General features: G+C 44.8%; 1 protein-coding gene across 3 annotated transcripts; it reads left to right on the top strand.

The window, feature by feature from the left end:
* The first annotated feature begins 5,868 nt into the window (after nt 1–5,868).
* On the top strand, nt 5,869–17,205 carry RNF146 (ring finger protein 146). Of its 3 annotated transcripts, XM_086461243.1 has the most exons (4): nt 5,871–5,900; nt 11,618–11,774; nt 15,450–15,588; nt 15,676–17,205. In XM_086461243.1, exons 3-4 carry the CDS (start codon nt 15,451–15,453, stop codon nt 16,507–16,509), a joined length of 972 nt encoding a protein of 323 aa, XP_086317369.1. In that variant the 5' UTR covers nt 5,871–5,900; nt 11,618–11,774; nt 15,450; the 3' UTR covers nt 16,510–17,205. The 3 variants fall into 3 exon arrangements, with proteins under 3 accessions (XP_086317368.1, XP_086317369.1, XP_086317367.1); XM_086461241.1 differs by having other exon boundaries at nt 15,450–17,205; XM_086461242.1 differs by lacking the exon at nt 11,618–11,774 and having other exon boundaries at nt 5,869–5,900; nt 15,450–17,205.
* Nucleotides 17,206–17,727: the final 522 nt, after the last annotated feature.

The following is a 17,727-nucleotide window of genomic DNA, read 5'->3' as shown; positions in this document are numbered from 1 at the left end:
TCTGTAAGCCAGGAGCCTGGTCAGTGCAATAGCTGGATCAGGAGAGATAGCAGCACCTATGCTCTATCATCATTTTTTTGAAGAGCTCAGCTTCCCTACAGTTACCATATACCATCTAGTGATACAAAAGGAAATTGCAATTTCTAATTCAATGAATTAGATTTCACCTTAAATGAAAGATGAAGTTGGAGACAACATGTTTTTGACATTTTGTTTTCCTTCCACTAAAACAAAATGTAGTCACGACTGCGCTACCTCCTGAGATTTTTTCCATCTATCAAGAATCTTGTGACTCCAGACAGTTTTGAAGATTTCATTTCTGAAGATGTAGGATTAGACAAGAATTTCAGCTTCAATAAAGCTAAAATAAAGTCTGCCTTGTAGCTACAGACCTACATTTTATATGTAGTTATAAGTTACTGTAAGTCCTACAGATGTAAAATTTGGGGCCCAATTTAAAAGAAACACAAAATCTAACCTTGCAACTTTTGTAAACTGCATGATTTTGAAGATCCCAAATAATTTATTTTTTTTAAAAAAACACAAGGTTTGTATTCCCTGTTGATGGGGAGGAAGTCAAAGAGAAAGAGATTCTACTGGTCTTGAGACTAAGGCACAAGATTCGCTATTGGGAAAAGAAGGCTTTAATCCTGGAAACTCTGCCTGGAAAACTAAATTTAAACACACTGTATTGTAAGGCAGTAACTGTTTTGTGGCGGTTTTTTTTCTGCTTGTCTGCATCACCATATGGATGACTTCAATTCAACAGCAACATACACTGTGATATGATTCTGACAGCTGGGTTAATGGAAAAAAGTCAATGTTTACTTATTGGCAGAAGAAAATTTTACCTTGCCTGCCAACTGGGACAATAAAATAAATTTGTTTTGTATGCTGTGTGGAATTTTTTACTGCCACTAAATGAAAGCAAAACAATCAGGATCTCTCCCTGGGAGTTCACAGACAGAACGGGTACAGATCCAGGGAAAGTAGCAGATTGAGAGAACTGAGAAAGAGAATTCGCCCTCAGCTCCTCTTCTCCCACTTCTCCTCCTCAGCATCGTTCAACTTTCTGTTTTTAAAGTAAAATGGGATTGTTTTCATGACTAACCAGCACAGTCCTTCCAAAACTGTTAAATAACAGCATTTTTGGCAGAGGTTGCTACGTATCTAGATTATGTAAGCAAAATACAGATATTATATGAGGTACAGTAGTTGCACGTTCATATGCCAATTCAGGCCTGAACTAACACTTTGTTCTGAATCTACAAATAGTGACTGGAAGTCAGTCCAGCTACAGTGTAGCAGGACTGTAAGCGTAGATTGCTGAGACAGACACAGAACTCAAGTTTCCAGCTAGTCAAAATAAAAACCCACTTGTAAAACCAAACGGAAGCTCTGGACTCCTGTCAATCAGCTTACCTTTTGTACATCACTGGAACACCTATAACTGCAAAGGCCATTTTGTCTCACTGACACCGTCTTGGGCGCTGCTTTGACAGTCTTTGCCTGTCCAGGACTGCCAGCTGCCAGGGCCAGAGAATGAGGGAGTCAGCCTGATGTTGGCTGCACACTGCCAGAGGAGGCCCTGGCTAGCCCAGCTGGCTGTCTGGCTGCCCTGCACTGTTAGCATGCTTAGAACACTGGTAGCACAAGGGACAAGTTTGTGTCACAGACTGTAAAAACTATATACATAATTTTAAAAAAAGAAATAATTCTGGAAAAATTGTGTATCTTAATCTTCAATGGCGGTAAAAAAATGATCACTGTAATGAAAATGGTAGTGTAAGATGGGGTTCCCGTATTCTAAGACAGCTTAGAGGAAAGGAATGCAGTGAGTGATAAGCAACAGGGGCTCATGGAGCAAATGTGCCACTGAAACAAAACCAGGATTTGTGTTTAGTATATTTACACTTTGGAACTCAGCCCCTCCTCTGGCTGTCAGCACAGGAGAGCCAAGGGTACACTTCCACTTGAGGGGCACATGTCCAACCTTACACCTTTTCTGTTCGGTACAGAGGGTTTGTTGAAGGTGCAGGAGTGTGGAAGGGAGGGCCATGATACCACACACCATCCATTCCTTTACCACTAGTGTAACTTGCAGCAATTTGGAGGGTCTCCACACTAACTCCCCAAACTGCTTTGATATAAGCTGACACAAAATCACAGCAGAAGGAAACTAGTTTTCTCCCCCCTCTCCTTAACTGTGCCAAGTGCGGCAAGGATTGAGCTCTTGGTGAATACAAAACATTGGCATATCTGCAAAGGCTTATATAGTATCACACACATTTGAAGAAGCAGAAAAAAATGCTTTATAAATAGAAACACTGAAATATGGATTAATCGTTCTCCATTGTCAAAGCACCAGCAAAACATTAATGGTGGGACTGCAGACACTTAACAGGGGAAGTGGTGTCTTTTAGGGATTAGTCTGGTGAAGCTTTAATTTTCAATTCACTGTATTCACTAATAATTTAGTGGCAAGTGTCAGACATAAATTCCAGATTGATGACAGTGTAGACAACGGTAAAAACAGAAAGGGAGAAACGTAAGAGAGAACCGAACTGTGAAGCAAGCAGAGGGAGAAAAGATATAAATGACGTGGTTTCGATTATAACCGAGAGGTACAAACTAGTACTCATAAAGGAAGCTATCACTGGAATAGATGGGATGTGTTCATGCCAAAACCAGAAACACAAAAAAAGATATTTAAATAACACCCATTCTGACTGAAATAAAAGCTGGTAATAAGGATTGATAATAGTGTAGTTAACATTTCAGACGGTATAATCTTACTAGAACTTAAGCAGATAATTTCTGATCCCCTTATTCCAATCTATTCAACTAGATACCTGTGTGCTCCTTATTTCTTTAGTCCAGCAAGGTGCAATGCATTTAATTCTTTGGTTACTAGCTTTGGCACTATCTGATATTCCCTTTAACTGCCATGCTTGCTCCATAACTCCTGGAGTATAAAATAAGATCTTGCATTCACTAGTGCATTTTCTCAGTCGACCTGCAGCTGCAGTGAACAGTCACAAGCGTACCCAAACACAGCCATGGACTGCTTTTTTACTAAGTACAGTTTTCCAAGGTGCCGCTTCTCTTACAAAGCTGCACACACTGAGAGTAGCTTTGCTTGAACTCTTCAGATCCCTTAACAGCCCAGGCCTGCTTTCCTTTTTTAGGTCAGATTCTAACTGAAACCAACAGGAATTTGGCCTCAATAGCTTCCACAGGATCAAGGCCTGGCTCAGTAAAGGATTAAGCCTGTTCCTGCTGAACACACACTGCCATTAAGGGACCTTTCCTTTTCTCTAATCTCTATTCTTTGACTCAGCCTCACACAGATCTCTTTAAATAGCAACGTAAATGTTTGTCCTTGGATGTGATCATGTCGCATCTGTTAAAACCAGTGCTAACTATGGGTACGCTCTTCCAGACTTTTAGAAACACTCAGCGGTTTAACCAAATGCATCTGTTCTAGTATTCTTGATTACATTTAGAATTTAATATTCTTAGACTTTTGACCTTTCATGTTCTCTGATGCTTGTGATTTCTGGGTGCTAAAATAGCAAAAAGATTGGCCAACAGTACCTCTCGGTCTGTCAAGCCCCTGGCTAGACAGTTTGCATCTTTAGTCATGTTGAAACATTTAGTTTTCCTGTTATGTGTAATAAGTAGCTGGAATTCTACTACCTCTTCCGCAATCTAAATGAGTATCATTCCAGCTTAAATGACGTGTGGATTAGTTTTCCACCCTGGTTTATTCAAGAGTTAATACAGCAGATTTTTCAATTGTTTCTGACAACAGCAGGCAACCCAAGTCTCCTCCCTGCATCTCATCTCTAAGGGAGCAGCCCAGCTTCAGGGCAGCCCAGCCCCCTGCAGTTATGCCTGGGTCATGCCCAGTTCCATCTCCACCTGAGGGAGACCACCAAAGCAGCCAGACCTCCACCAGCCACCCAAACATGGCTGGGAGCGCACAGCGGCACAAGCCACTGGCCTGGTTAAGCTGGAGTGGTGACTCTACCCGGCTGCCAAGCCGTTGAGACTTCCAGGCAAACGAGCTGCAGAGCATTCTCCTGGAAAGGCCAGCAACCCTTCACGCCTCCCACTGTATCTACTCCCTGGCCTCACCAGTGGGGACAGGCACAACTGCAATCTGCCTTCAAGTTAATCAAGCACGATGGAGCTGTGCTAGTTCATTTTCCCCCAGCGCTGTCACCAGCCTGGGTCACCAATGCCATGACACTTGAATGATGAACCCCAAGGAAGTGTGCCTGTCTACTTTCTGGGCAGAAAGCTCCAGGACATACACACACTGAGGCGCCCACCACTTCCAGGCCTTTGGTCCCTGGAGGGGTGTATTGGGTTTGTGTGGCAAGGTTTTGGTAGCAGGTAGGGGTATGGGGGTGGCTTTTGTAAGAAGCTGCTAGAAGCTTCTGTTGTGTCTGACAGATCCAATGCCAGCTGGCTGCAAGACGGATCCACTGCTGGCCAAGGCCGAGATCATCAGTGATGGTGGTAGCGCCTCTGGGATAACATATTTAAGAAGGGGGGGGAAGAAACCTGCACAAAGGCAACTTCAGCTGGAGAGAGGAGTGAGAATGTGTGAGAGAAACAACCCTGCAGACACCAGGGTCAGTGAAAAAGGGGGGAGAGGAAGTGCTCCAGGCACCAGAGCAGCGATTCCCTTGCAGCCCGTGGTGAAGACCATGGTGAGGCAGGCTGTGTCCCTGCAGCCCGTGGAGGACCCCATACCAAGCAGGTGGATGCAGCCGAAGGAGGCTGTGGCCCCATGGGAAGCCTGTGCTGGAGCAGGCTCCTGGCAGGACCTGTGGACCCATGCAGAGAGGAGCCCATGCTGGAGCAGGTTTGCTGGCAGGACATGTGACCCCATGGGGGACACAGGCTGGAGCAGTCTGTTCGTGAGGGACTGCATGCCATCGAAGGGACCCCAGTTCATGAAAAAATGTAGCTTGTGGGAAGGGCTCACATTGCAGAAGTCATGAAGGACTGTGCCCTGTGGGAGGTACCCCACACTGGAGAAGGGGAAGAGTGTGAGCGACTTCTCCCCTGAGGAGGAAGCAGCAGCAGAGGCAAATGACCGCAAGCCCTGTTCCCTGTCCCTCTGCGCTGCTGGGGTGGAGCAGGTAGAGAATTCAGGAGCAAAGTTAAGCCCAGGATGAAACGGGGCGGGGGGGGGGGGGGGGGAGGAAGGTGTTTTTAAAATTTGGGTTTATTTCTGATCATCCTACTCCGATTTGACTGGTAATAAATTAAATGGATTTCCCCAAATCGAATCGGTTTTGGCTGTGTCGGTAGCCGCTGAGCGATCTCCCTGTCCTTATCTCGGCCCAGGGGCCTTTTTATTTCCTCTTCCCTGCCCAGCCGAGGAGGGGAGGGACAGAGCGGCTGGGGGGGGGGGCACTCGGCCTCCAGCCAGGGCCAACCCACCACAATGGAGCTTCCACCTGGGCAGGGGCCCCGGAAGGGAAGGGAAGGCCGGGCCGAGCCGAGCCGAGCCGGGCCGGGCCGGGCCGGGCCGCCCGCAAGGTCCGCGGCCACAGGCGTACCGCCACCCCCTCCCCGTAAGCCCCGGAGCCACCGGGCGGCGCAGGCGCCGTAGGCCCCGCCGCCATGGCGAGGCGGTGTCAACGCAGTGGCGTCACACCCCTGAGCGCGGCCCTGCCCTCCCGGCTGAGCTCACTCCACCCCTTCCCGCCGCCCCTCCCCCTCCGCGGCGTCACAGTGGCGCGTTCGCCCCCCCCACCCCCCCCCCCCCGCCCTGTGTCCCGCGCGTGACGTCGCCGCGTCCCGCTGTCCCGGCGGCGGGGCCGGAGGAGGCGGCAGGTGACGGCGGCGGGCTGCGCGGCGCGAGCCGGCCGGCCCGGCGGGTGAGTGCCTGGCGGGGCGGGCGGGTCCGTCCTGGCGCCGCTGCGGCCGCGGGCTGCCGGGGAGGGGGCGCCGCCGCCACCAGCGGTCGCTCCAACAGCGCCCCTCTTCCGCGGCCGCCCGGCACCAGCGCTGTGTGTCGTTCCCCCCCCCCCCCCCCCGCCGGCGGCGGGGAGCGGGCGGGCGAGCTGGGGCGGGTGCCGAGGCCTCGCCGCGCTGGTGGGCACTCTGAACAAAAGGCCGGTGAGCGGCGCGGTGTGGCGGCGGCCTGCTGAGGGGCGGCCGCCCCAGCGGGGAGCCGTGCCCGGTATTGTTTTGGTAAGGGGGGGGGTGGGGGGGTGAGTAGCCCCCGCCCCGCCCGCGGCGTCACGTGACAGGCGTTGGGGCCGCGGCGGCGCAGGGCGCTGCCGGCTGCCCCTGCTGCCCCGCCGGGGCGGGTGGGGGGCCCTGACCCTGCTGCTGCTGCCCCCCCCCGCCCGCCGCGGCGCTGAGATGCTGTGAGAGCAGCCGGGACCGGGCTCCGCTCTGCCCGCGCCCCGCCGGCGACGGAGAACCCTCTGGCCCGGCCTGTGGGCCCCCTCCAGGTCCCCGCTGCCCAGCCGGGGCCCTGCGCCTGCCGGCTCTTCTGCGCCGGGGCTTGGCTGTGCGGGAGGGAGGCGGCGGCCCGCCCTCTGCCCGTGTAGGACGGGGTGCGTGCCGGGTCGGGGCCCGGATCCCGGGTTTCGTTGCGTTCGGTAGTAAAATAGGTCAGGAGCATTAGCCGTAGCGTCGTCACGCGTGGCAGAATCCGCCGGCCAAAGGAGCGCAGCGCCTCGGTCCTTAGAGCGATGTGCAGCGCTTTAAATAATTCTGCGCTGCGTGTTGTCACTCACCTTTCAAAATGTCACTGCTGTAGCGGGCTCGCTTCGATCGCCGTAACGAGCTGCGGGAACCTGGAATGGAAGTCGTTCGGTCGGAGGAGCACGGTGTGAAGCACGCAAAAAGAAGTAACTGGTGTTTTTAATGGAAGTTCTTTTGTTTCTTTGTGCTTGACGGTCTCAGCTCAAGCGTTTGGAGTGTTAAAATGGGACGTGAAAATAGGTCCGGCTTTTGGTGCAGTACATCTTGCCGCCACTGAAAAATTATTACCAATTTTTTAATAAATATAAGGTTTTCGTACAATCAGAAGGGTGAAAAACCGAATAAAAGCGTGGGTTTTTTTTAAATCTTAGCACAACTTTTCTGTGATATGAACGAGGAATCCTGTAGGTTTTGTTGCTGGTGGTGTAGTTTGCAAGTGTACAGTGAATAATTACGAGGAGGGGTAGGGAGCAGAGCTTCAGAACGTTTTGCTTTTGTCAGTTTTGTCATGCTAAAAATACAGTCCTGCTACTTCCTGAGCTGCTGCCTCCGGACTGTGGGCTGCTCAAAAATGGTTCCTAAAGCGCCTCTAAAAATGCACTATCAAAAATTAAGAGTTTGTAATAGTCTGGAAGACACAGTGAAATCCGACTATTGATTAGGTCATTTTGAGTAAATCTTAAATATTGAATGTTTGCAAGAACTTGCTTTGTAGTCTTGTGTGGTTAATACTGTGGTTTCTTCCCAAGTAAATCCAAGTACCAATTGTTTAAATTGCTATAATGCAGGGTCTGTACCGAGTGAAAGAAAAAGTTCTCTTCTTGTTTCCTTCAAAGTATACTGCATCAATTTAGATGTAATTGAATTGTCATTTATTGATTTTTTTTTTTTTTTTAATTCAGTATTTTTAAAGGCTATTGAATAATGGACTCTGGAGTTGGTGGGGGAGAAGTCTTTTTGTTGAAATGGATTTTTTTTTTTTTAATCTTTTCTGTGCATGTTAATCAAGCCTATATATATTTGAAGAGATAGATGTTCCTGTACTTAATTTCTGTTTCTGAAGCATTGATAACTTCAGATGAATCAGTTTCTGCTTCGTCTTCCACACAGTGTCATTTTATTTCAGTGAGAAACTAACATTTTGCTCTGCTGAATAAATTGAAATAGGTTGTATGCTCAAAATTCAAATTCAGTGCTGCAGTCGTAGCATGGAAGAACCTCGTTTTGAATAAATGTGTAGCAGTTCAATACCGAAATGGTTGATTGTCTGCACTTGACTGTTCTTGTGTGATTCAGTTCCAAATGTACGTATAAGGGTTGTGTTTTTTATTGATGTGTAATAGCAAAGGGTAAAGAATGACAGAAAACTTGAAACGTCATCGTAATCATCAGTTCCTGAAGGTATTCTGAATTAAAGAAACACATACAGAAAAGTAGGCAAGAACAGGAAACAGCGAGGTTATTTACCTGTTGTGCTGTCCAGTGCCCAGGGACAGTTTAAAAAATACCTGATAGGCTCGGTACATTGGACTGACACTCTATTGACAGCAGCAGCCCATCAGACAGGAGAGTCATTTTTCCTATTTAAAACCCCAGCCACCTTCCTTCTTTCTTCCCACGGTGTTTGGCTCGTGGTGACTTGTAGGGAAGGGCAGAAATCTGGGGTTCTTTCTCCCCTCCTGCCCCCCCAGTAGTTGAGTTATGAGTTAGGGAGCTCAGTGGAAAAATCCAAGTATTTAATTGCAGAAGAGCATTTACTCTTTTGAAGTAATGGTGTAGCTGCTGATTTTTCAGCCTGTGATGGGGGGGAAAATGATGAATTTGTGATAGCTATTTTAGAGTAACCTGTACCGAGTTGCAGAATTTGTGAGATCATCTGAGGTATGACTCAAATAAGAGTCTTTGGTTTGGTTAGAACCTGGTGTTAGTTGAATTTACCAATGGTTTAGGCTTGTTTGTTTTTAAAAAGCAAAGCTTCTACTTACAAAGATTCCTTAAGACTGTAAGTAACACTTCATCGGCATTTAGGAGCTGGCTTCTTCAGTATGTAAGTTCCTAGTATTTTGTTGTGGCTGTTTTTTCCAAAGAAGTAGAAGAGTGGGAAAAACTGTGTTGGGTCTGATAGTTTACTGGGAGTCCAGTGGGCACAGAGAGAGAAATGGTTTCATTCCATCTTGGTCTAGTAAAAGCTTGACGTTTTTCTTAAGGAGAGCCTGAAATAAATTTTGGGAAGTTGGTCTGGTAGGAAGTCCACAATGTCAAAGTCTTAAAGTTGCGTGGAAGAAGTGGATGTGACTTCCCCCAGCGAGCATCCTGTGAGACTTTGAAGGGGACGAAGAGAGCAGTTAAACGCTGGCTGAGCCTCAGTTTGGGAGAGGATGTTGCCCGGTTTAAACTCTTGCTCCTGATCAGTGGGATTGTCCTTCATCTGTTGCATCTTGAATGAAAGTTTCAAAACGAGCATGTGATGCGCTGCATGGATTTAGTGAGCGTGCAGAAGGAAGGGATACTTGCGGGCTGCCACAGGTAGCGTAACTCCTCATACTACGTGCTTTTCTAGCGTAGAAAATTAATTGCCAAGTATAGAACACAGCTCTTGCCTACTTGACTTTAAAGGAGGAGTTGTTGGCCAGGAAAGGGGGGGGGGGTGTGTGTAACCACAAGTGTCTTTTATCCCGTTTATTAAAAATATCAAGACTGCCTTATTAAATAAATAACAATGTCATGAAATGTAGAGGTTACCTGCAGTCAGTTTGTGAACGAGCTCTTTTTAAGAGCTACGCAGCAGTTAGAAAGTTGCCTTACCATAATCCTATAATTATGCCGTAAGTGGATTCTTCTAGGTATAATTACATACCTTGAATACATGCATGCGTTTTTATTTCCCAAGAAAACTGCCAGGACTGACCCAACCTTTTTCTCCCATCTCTGCATAACATTTGGTTTTATGATGTGCTGCCTCAAACAGTGGACTGTGAGAGGTAATGGATTGCAAGCGGTAGTAGATAAAATGTTTTGAGGGATACCCGCGGAAGTAACAGAAAGCCGGCTCCTAAGATGAAGGACTGAACACCACACCCACAGCATCAAGCTTGTTGCAGCTGTCTCTTTGATCATGGCAATCGTAGTATCTTGTCGGAGTGGATTAGTAGAGCCAAAATTTTAATGCGGTCGCAGCTCTTGCTTTCAGATTGATGTGTGAAGAAAGGGGAAGCTGCTAGAGCGATGAGGGCAGGAAAGGTGTGGATAGGCTTGTTAATTTTTGCATTTTTCCTTAGGAGCTCTTTCTAAAAATAGCTGCACGAAATGTTTCACGGAGCTCAGCTATAAAGAAAATAACATAGTTGAGTAATGTGTCTTCTGCTGAAGTCATCTGAACATTGCACTCTGATGTTATTAATGATAAATGTTCGATCATTCGATGAAGGACTGTAGCACAGAATACTATAATACTAAATGCTCCATGTTCTTTCGGGGGCTTGCCACTCCTTGACTTTGCTCAGCCCTGTACGTGTCTGATCTGCGCTGTATTTGTACTGAAATGGTTCTTTCCTTGAGCAAATTGAAATACAAGATGTGACGGTCTCGGCTCTGCTTCGTATCATTCCTAGATGTAGCATTCTGCAGCAACTGGAAATTGTAGTTCAAAGTGCATAAGAATCATCTTGAAAGCTACAGCCCAGAAGGAAGGTATAACTGTGGCTCATCAGTCTTTTTACAGGGGATTCCCAAATACTTTCTGTAACTAAGGGTGGTTCTTTAGGTCAAGACCTTCCTGCTTAGGTTGTGAGAATGCGACAGTGAAATCTTGATATCAGCCTCCCCCGCCCTCTCTGAGTTTGCAGATTCCTACTTCCCTACTGCAGAGTTATTTAGGTATTTGTTATGGCACTTACTGGCTTCCAGTGATGTTACGTATTTGTGAAATAGCTTAGCTCAGATTGTGCTTGGTGACGTATGCAAAATGTATTGTGACTGACATCATCTGCTGGCCTGGAGAGGGGTACATTATCTCTGAGGTGTGGAGGCTGAGTTGCGTCCTTGTCCTCTTTTTCAGAAATTGCATGCGTTCGTTCCATGAATGAACCTTGGAGACCTCCAGCACTTTATAAGGAAATAAAGGAAGATCCTAATTAAACCTTTTTTTGTTTACCTTAAGTATCAAATCTAGGTCATAGAGTTTGTTTATAAGCTAGTATGAGGACATACATATGTAGATTTATAAAGGAAAAAAGTGCTGAAGAGTTCTGAGGTACATTCATTAAATGAATGTATGTGATCTCGGAAAAAGAGGGCCAGGGTGGAAGGCTCTGAGCTGCAGGCTGCTTGAGATATGGTGAGGACCTGGGGGAAATCAGTTTGCGTGCACTGTTGCCTTCTCAAGCACCTGATAAGGGACAAGATACAAGCCTAGACAGTCCTTGGAATGATGTGCTATGGATAGTTTTATAAACAGGTTTAGGAAGGCACTGTGACTTTTATAACTCTGAATATAAGGAGTCGGTTATTAGAGGTTAAATTTGCATAATCATAGCATGCTCCTAGCTTTGGTCTTGTTTCTCCTTTTGTGTACATAGTCACTTTATGGAAATGAGCCATTAACTTACTATGGTTAAAGGTAATTGCCCTTTATCATACTTTAGAAAAAGATAATTTGCAGAAATCGGACATCAAAATAATTGACATCAAAACTGTGGACCAAAACTGATTATTGCAAAAAACAAAACAGAAGTCTGATGATATTTCTATTGAAAATAGCCTGCATCAGGTAAATGAAAGCATAGTAGTTTCTTGTCTGCAACAGGACCGTGGCATTGTATTTTGCTTGCTCGTGCCTCTGTACAACGCTGTAATGGTGATATTATTTGCTTTCCATTAGTTTGCAGAGAAGCTGAAACACTGTAGCGTACCGTTGGGCAGGACAAGTAAGGAATGAGCCAGCCTTGGGAAGGAGGACCTGCCGTCCTAGCTGGAGACATCTGAAGAGAGGACGTGTTAGTCTCGTGGCATGCTTCCGTAGAAATTATTCAGAAAAAGTAAGCTGTTGTCTTCTTGATGGACTTACCCATGTCAGCTCCTTGACAGACTGCTTAGTTGCAGTTAGAATTTGACCTGGAGTTTGAAAAATTACTCAGTTTTGAGGTGGTTTTGTGGGAATTTATTCTTCCAGGAGAGCTGTAGAAGGCCCAGGGCCTTTTCACATAGTTTTTATACATCACTTCTTCCATACTTTGTGTGTTGATGAAGGTGTTCTAGGCTGTGCACCCTAAGCTTACAAATTAAGTATATGTTTTCATATTAAAATTAAAATAATTTTTAAAAAAAAAAAAACACAACAACAACAAACACAAAAGGGTAATAGTGGGATTGGCAAGGTTGTGGACTAGCTCCTTCTCAATTGGCTTTAGGTTGTATTTATGTTAAAATGCAGAGTTCAGATGCTTATTGCTCCCTTATTTATACTTGAATTGAGTCTCTAAATACTTCAAATAAAATTATTTTTAGAACTTGTTCTTGAGTTGGATTAATTTTTATCTTCAGTATTCAATAATGTAATTTCCCCTGTTGCCAGAAGTGACTTGAGGGAACCCAGCCCTCCAAAAAACAGAGCTTTACTGTTTGATGACAGTTCTAATATGAAGCCTGTTTTGATTAAACCTTGTTATAAAATACTACTCAATTTCAGGAAAAATATTCTGTGGTCAGTTTTGTTTAGTTCTTAATACCATGAAGTTGGAATGAAAGTGCTTCCACAGCCATAATGTAGCACGATAGCAGTCCTAGATGTTTTTCCTCCTTTCTGAAGGATTATTTCTTCAATAAAAATCTACGTGTACATCCTCATACCAGCTTATGAACAAACTCTATGACCTAGATTTGATACTTAAAAGGTAAAAAAAAAAAAAAAAAAAGGATTAATTAGGATCTTCCTTTAAAAACAAAAAGCGAGACACCATCAGTTTAGTTGATAGGAATCTTCAAGTGTGTAATTGTCCTGCATTCTGAGCACATGCAACTGCAGTTGTGCTTATCTTTGTAAGAGTTTTATGTTGCTGGGTAGCACTTGCTTAGAGATAAGGGTTTACTCCTCCAGCTGTATTCATTTTACACTTTTTCTTCTGAATTAAAAACCACATGGGAATTTCAAGATAAGGTGTTTCCTCTTTCCTTTTCACATCCTGCATTATTGTCTTGATCTAGTAAGGAATCAAAGAACCCTCAAATTAGTGGGTGACCTGTTGGGCACTGTTCAAATACTAGCACTTTTGTGCTTACAGTGAACAGGCGGGAACTCTCACTCTGCTTTTAGTTTACTGCTCATGGTGCTAGAATTTGATTTGTCAAAGTGCACTGCATTTTTAATCACAGCATTGCATTCTAATCCCCTCCAAAATCTTAATTATGATACGTGACTTTTATAAAAGTTAGGTGTCTACAGGTTGCTTTAATCTCTTCTTTGGCTCTGAAAAGGATAGCCTTATGAAGTGTATTCAGGGAGAAGCAGCCTTTTGTAAAACTAGTGTGGAAGTAAAAACCTCTGCTGGCTGTGCCTTTTTGCACAGTAGTATCTCATTATGGGAGCACTTGAAAATTCAGATCCTTTACCTCAGCCACGGTTAGCGCAAATTAATCAATACATGGATTTCTCTTTCAGCTCTTCTGTTGTGAGGTACTGGCTGGGTTGTATTTGTGGGTATTCTGAAATCTCAATAGCTTTTCTTCCCTTTCTAGTAAGTTTCTTGTTATAAAACCCTAGTTTTGGTGTAAAATTCTGTTGCAAAATATAACCTCAAAAGTGTGAGGCTCCCAGGAAGCAACTTGTTCACAACATTGTTAGCATGGATCTCACACAGATGTGCACTGTACAGTAAAAAGACAGTTAGCAGGTGGTAGGTGATGCTGTGTCTGTGTCTGGCATGCTGATTTAAGAACTAGTATGCAGATTTGTCTTTAATCTCAGAGAAAGAAATTCAGATGTGAAACTGAAACATAGGTGGAGACAATTACATACTACTTCAGGAAAACAGTATTTGAGCTGTAGAGCTTTTAAAATGATTTGATAAAAAATGGATTAAAGAGGCATTGGTCTTCCGAGAGGAAATTATAGTGATAGAAGGGAACAGACAGCATATAGACATAGATTTTTAAGTAAATAGCACTTATTGTAAAGATAAACACAGATACTGAAGCGTTTTTGGTTTTGGTTTTTTTTTTTTTTTTTTTGTCCCAGCATGTGTTCATTAGTTGTGTAAAGCAGTGGAGGCTTTTACAGTAACACTAGGCATTTTCTCGAGGTAACATATTCTGCTAGAAACACTAGAACAGGCTGTCCGGGGAGGTTGTGGTATCTCCATCCTTAGAGGTTTCAGAAAACCTCAGCTACAGAAAGCCACAGCTGATCTGATCTGGTATTGGTGGTAGTGCCATGTGGAGCAGGAGACTGGACTCTATGACCTCTAAAGGTCCCTTTTGGCTACATGCCTGGGATAGTTTTGCATGAACTATTCCTAGCTGCTTGTACAACAAAGACTAGTTTCACTGAAAAGCTGTTTTGCTGACTATCAGCTTTAAAGTTCCTTGAGGATTTAAATGAAGACAGGCACCTTTTTAGGCCACATCCACCAAAGCCCATTCTTCTCCCTCATTTGATATCTGATGTTTGGTTTTGATTGCTAATAAATAAGAACATAAAAGGAGAATTAACATGAAACAGACTGTGAAAGATTGCCATGGCAAAAATGTAGTTGAGAAGGCATTTGCATATTTAGGCTAGAATTTTTCAGCTACTGAAATCCTACACAATGCCAAAGTGACATAGTTAGGCATTCCTTGCTCTCTTACAGTTGGTTACAAAATCATCTTTAATGACAGAAATAAGGTATGGCCGGAGAAGGTAGAGGCAATGACTTTACAAACCAATTAAATCACGGTTGTGTGTCTTCTGTGATACGCTGCTCCTTCTGCTGGGCTGCACCAGTTCCTTTTGAAATGTGCTCAGCATTATCAGGGTGTTCACTTGATGTTTAGGAAAAAGGAATCCAGGGTATCTTTTGAAAAAGCCACCTCAGTTTTCAAACGCGGTTCTCTTTGCAGCCTTGTGGTTGCTCTGAGCCCAGTTTGAGGGATGGTATACCGTGGTGCACAGGGACTAAGAAACAGAGTAGGGGAATACTTCAGTCTGATGCTGCTGCCAGGTGTATTTTCTACTGTTGAAACCTCGTCTGAGGTACTGTCCGGGCAATCCCTTAATCAAACGGATGATCACCAGTACTGTGAAGAGAGATTGTTTTAAGTTCCATATTTGCAGCTAGATCACCTCTTGAGGAAAGAACTGTAGCATCTTTAGATTTCCTGAGGAAGCTTCAAAGTAACTGGCTGACTGGAGGTTCATTAATCAACACTGCTTCAGAGAAAGAGCAGAGGAAATGTGAAAATTTGTTTTCTAACTTGGCATGGTAACACGCTGAAAATTAAACAGATAAAGTTTGGTGATTAGTGAAAGACATTTTCCCAGTGCTCCATTTAGCCAATCAGCTTAGGAAACAGAATGTTAACCTGTCAGTTTCTCTGAGTTGAGCTTCATAAATGATAACTTACCTTAATTTAAGGTAAGCATCTCATTCTGTGGATGTTGAGGTCAAAGTTGATGTGAGGTGCCAGTTTAGGTTGACACAATAAACTGATTTAAATCTATCTTTGATCCTCTGCAGGATGGCTGGCTGTGGTGAAATAGATCATTCGATCAACATGCTTCCCACAAATAGGAAGACAAATGAGTCGTGCGCTAACGCCGCACCTTCTCTGACAGTTCCTGAATGTGCTATCTGCCTGCAAACATGTGTCCATCCAGTAAGTCTGCCTTGTAAACACGTTTTCTGCTATCTGTGTGTGAAGGGAGCTTCTTGGCTGGGGAAACGATGTGCGCTCTGCCGGCAGGAGATTCCAGAGGATTTTCTGGACAAGCCAACCCTGTTGTCACCAGAAGAACTCAAAGCAGCAAGCAGAGGCAACGGAGAATACGCTTGGTACTACGAAGGTAGAAATGGTTGGTGGCAGTATGATGAACGTACCAGCAGAGAGCTGGAAGATGCCTTTTCCAAGGGTAAAAAGAGCACTGAAATGCTAATCGCTGGGTTTTTATACGTAGCAGACCTGGAAAATATGGTTCAGTATAGGAGAAATGAGCACGGACGCCGCAGAAAAATAAAACGGGACATAATAGATATACCAAAGAAGGGAGTGGCTGGGCTGAGGTTGGACTGTGACGGTAACACTGTCAACGTGGCAAGAGAGAGCTCCGCTGATGGTGCAGACAGCACACCGACTCCGGGGGCTGCAGCCGTGCAGCCTCTAGCATCCCTTTCTGCTAGGCCCCTGCCATCGCTAGACGGTCAGCTGATGAGTCCTTCGACGCCCTCACCGGATGCAAGCAATTCTCTAGAGAACTCTTTTGCCCACTTACAAATAAATGGAGACAGTATGGCTGAAAGGAGTCATAGGGGAGAGGGAGAAGAAGACCACGAATCATCATCTTCTGGAAGGGTCCCGGCCCCTGACACCTCCGTGGAGGAGACCGAATCGGATGCTAGCAGCGATAGCGAGGATGTGTCTGCCCACCTTCAGCAACACCTGTCCTCTGTCCAGCAGAGACACTTGAACGCAAACGCAAGCCAGTCGGGAGCGGATAGACCAGTGGCAGGGGGCGGGGTGGTAAACACAAGTGCGAGATCTAGGCGGCCAGACGGACAGTGCACAGTCACTGAAGTTTAAATCTAGAGCCATGCGATTTAAAAAACTCAGTCCTGTATCTGTAAATTTTCTGTCCACATTGGCGTTGCACTCGAACCTAGCAGTGTGTTTGGTGGGAGGGTGGGGTGAAGGGGAGAAACAGATTTGGCCTGTTTAAGTCTCTTAACATGTCTCAGCTGGAAGATTCTAACTGTTGGAAACTGGGTTGTCCTGTTAATGGTTTGAAAGCTGCTTAGCAATGCCCAGTTTTCTTGACAATGTCTTGTGTTTATTTTGTAGCATTTTCCCCTTGGAGATACTCGATCCCTTTTTGGCCAATGTATATCTACTGTACAACTTGAATTGTCTTCATTATCTGACTGTTGCATTGAGTGTCTTACTACTTTCTGCATGGATTGATGTATGAAAAGAACACTAAAGCAATGTGGGAGCCCGCAAGATGTTGGGTGTGAGCAGGATGCTTAATTTAATGTGAGAAAATAGATGTGAGTTTGGAGTTAAAATGTGTTTTTACTAGACAAGAGCAATCATTTACCTTTCTTTAATGGAAATGTAAAAATGCTGTTAACTTTTGTTGCAAATTCTTACCTATACACTCTTCATGGCATTTTCACTGGCTTTGCCATCTAGTCTTTGTAGTTTTGTTTCTGAGGTCTTTCTTGATCTGTCTTGTTTTTGTTACGGAATTTATAATTTAATAAAACTACATTTTATCAGTAACAATCTAGATTGTCTCCAGTTTAATTGAGCTTCACTGGAGGAACTTCAAAGAAAACTATCATAAAACAGCTTCCTGTGTTTGCCAAAAGGTAGGACTGGCTCTGAGTGGTATCTTGAAGTTCTTGCATCCCTGACTGGCTGTCTCTCAAATGCTGCTGGAGTGTACCTTTCTACTGGAAAATTGTGAGTTGCAGGCTTAATGCTCACACAGGCTTAACACTCACTTCTCAGCTGAAGAGCTTCACTGCTGGGGCAGGCAGAAGAAGCATCACACAGAGCCTTATTTTAACAGCAGAAATGTTGAAATAAAAGAGCATAAGTTAACCAAACTTGACTCTATATCAAAGAACACGGATGCTAAAGACTACATTGCTGTTTATCTGTTCTTCATAGCAAAACTGGTGGCAGCACAGAAAAGGTAGTTTTGTGCTTTTATTAGCAATCTAGGAGATGTGCTTCTACAAGCTGACTTCTGTGTTATTAGAGAAGGTTAGAAGCCAGATCTTAAAAAGCACAGCT

The sequence above is a fragment of the Leptosomus discolor genome, chromosome 2 (assembly GCF_034619465.1).
Source record: "Leptosomus discolor isolate bLepDis1 chromosome 2, bLepDis1.hap2, whole genome shotgun sequence".
Taxonomy (NCBI): Eukaryota; Metazoa; Chordata; class Aves; order Leptosomiformes; family Leptosomidae; genus Leptosomus; species Leptosomus discolor.
This window is presented reverse-complemented; position numbering and strand designations above follow the sequence as displayed.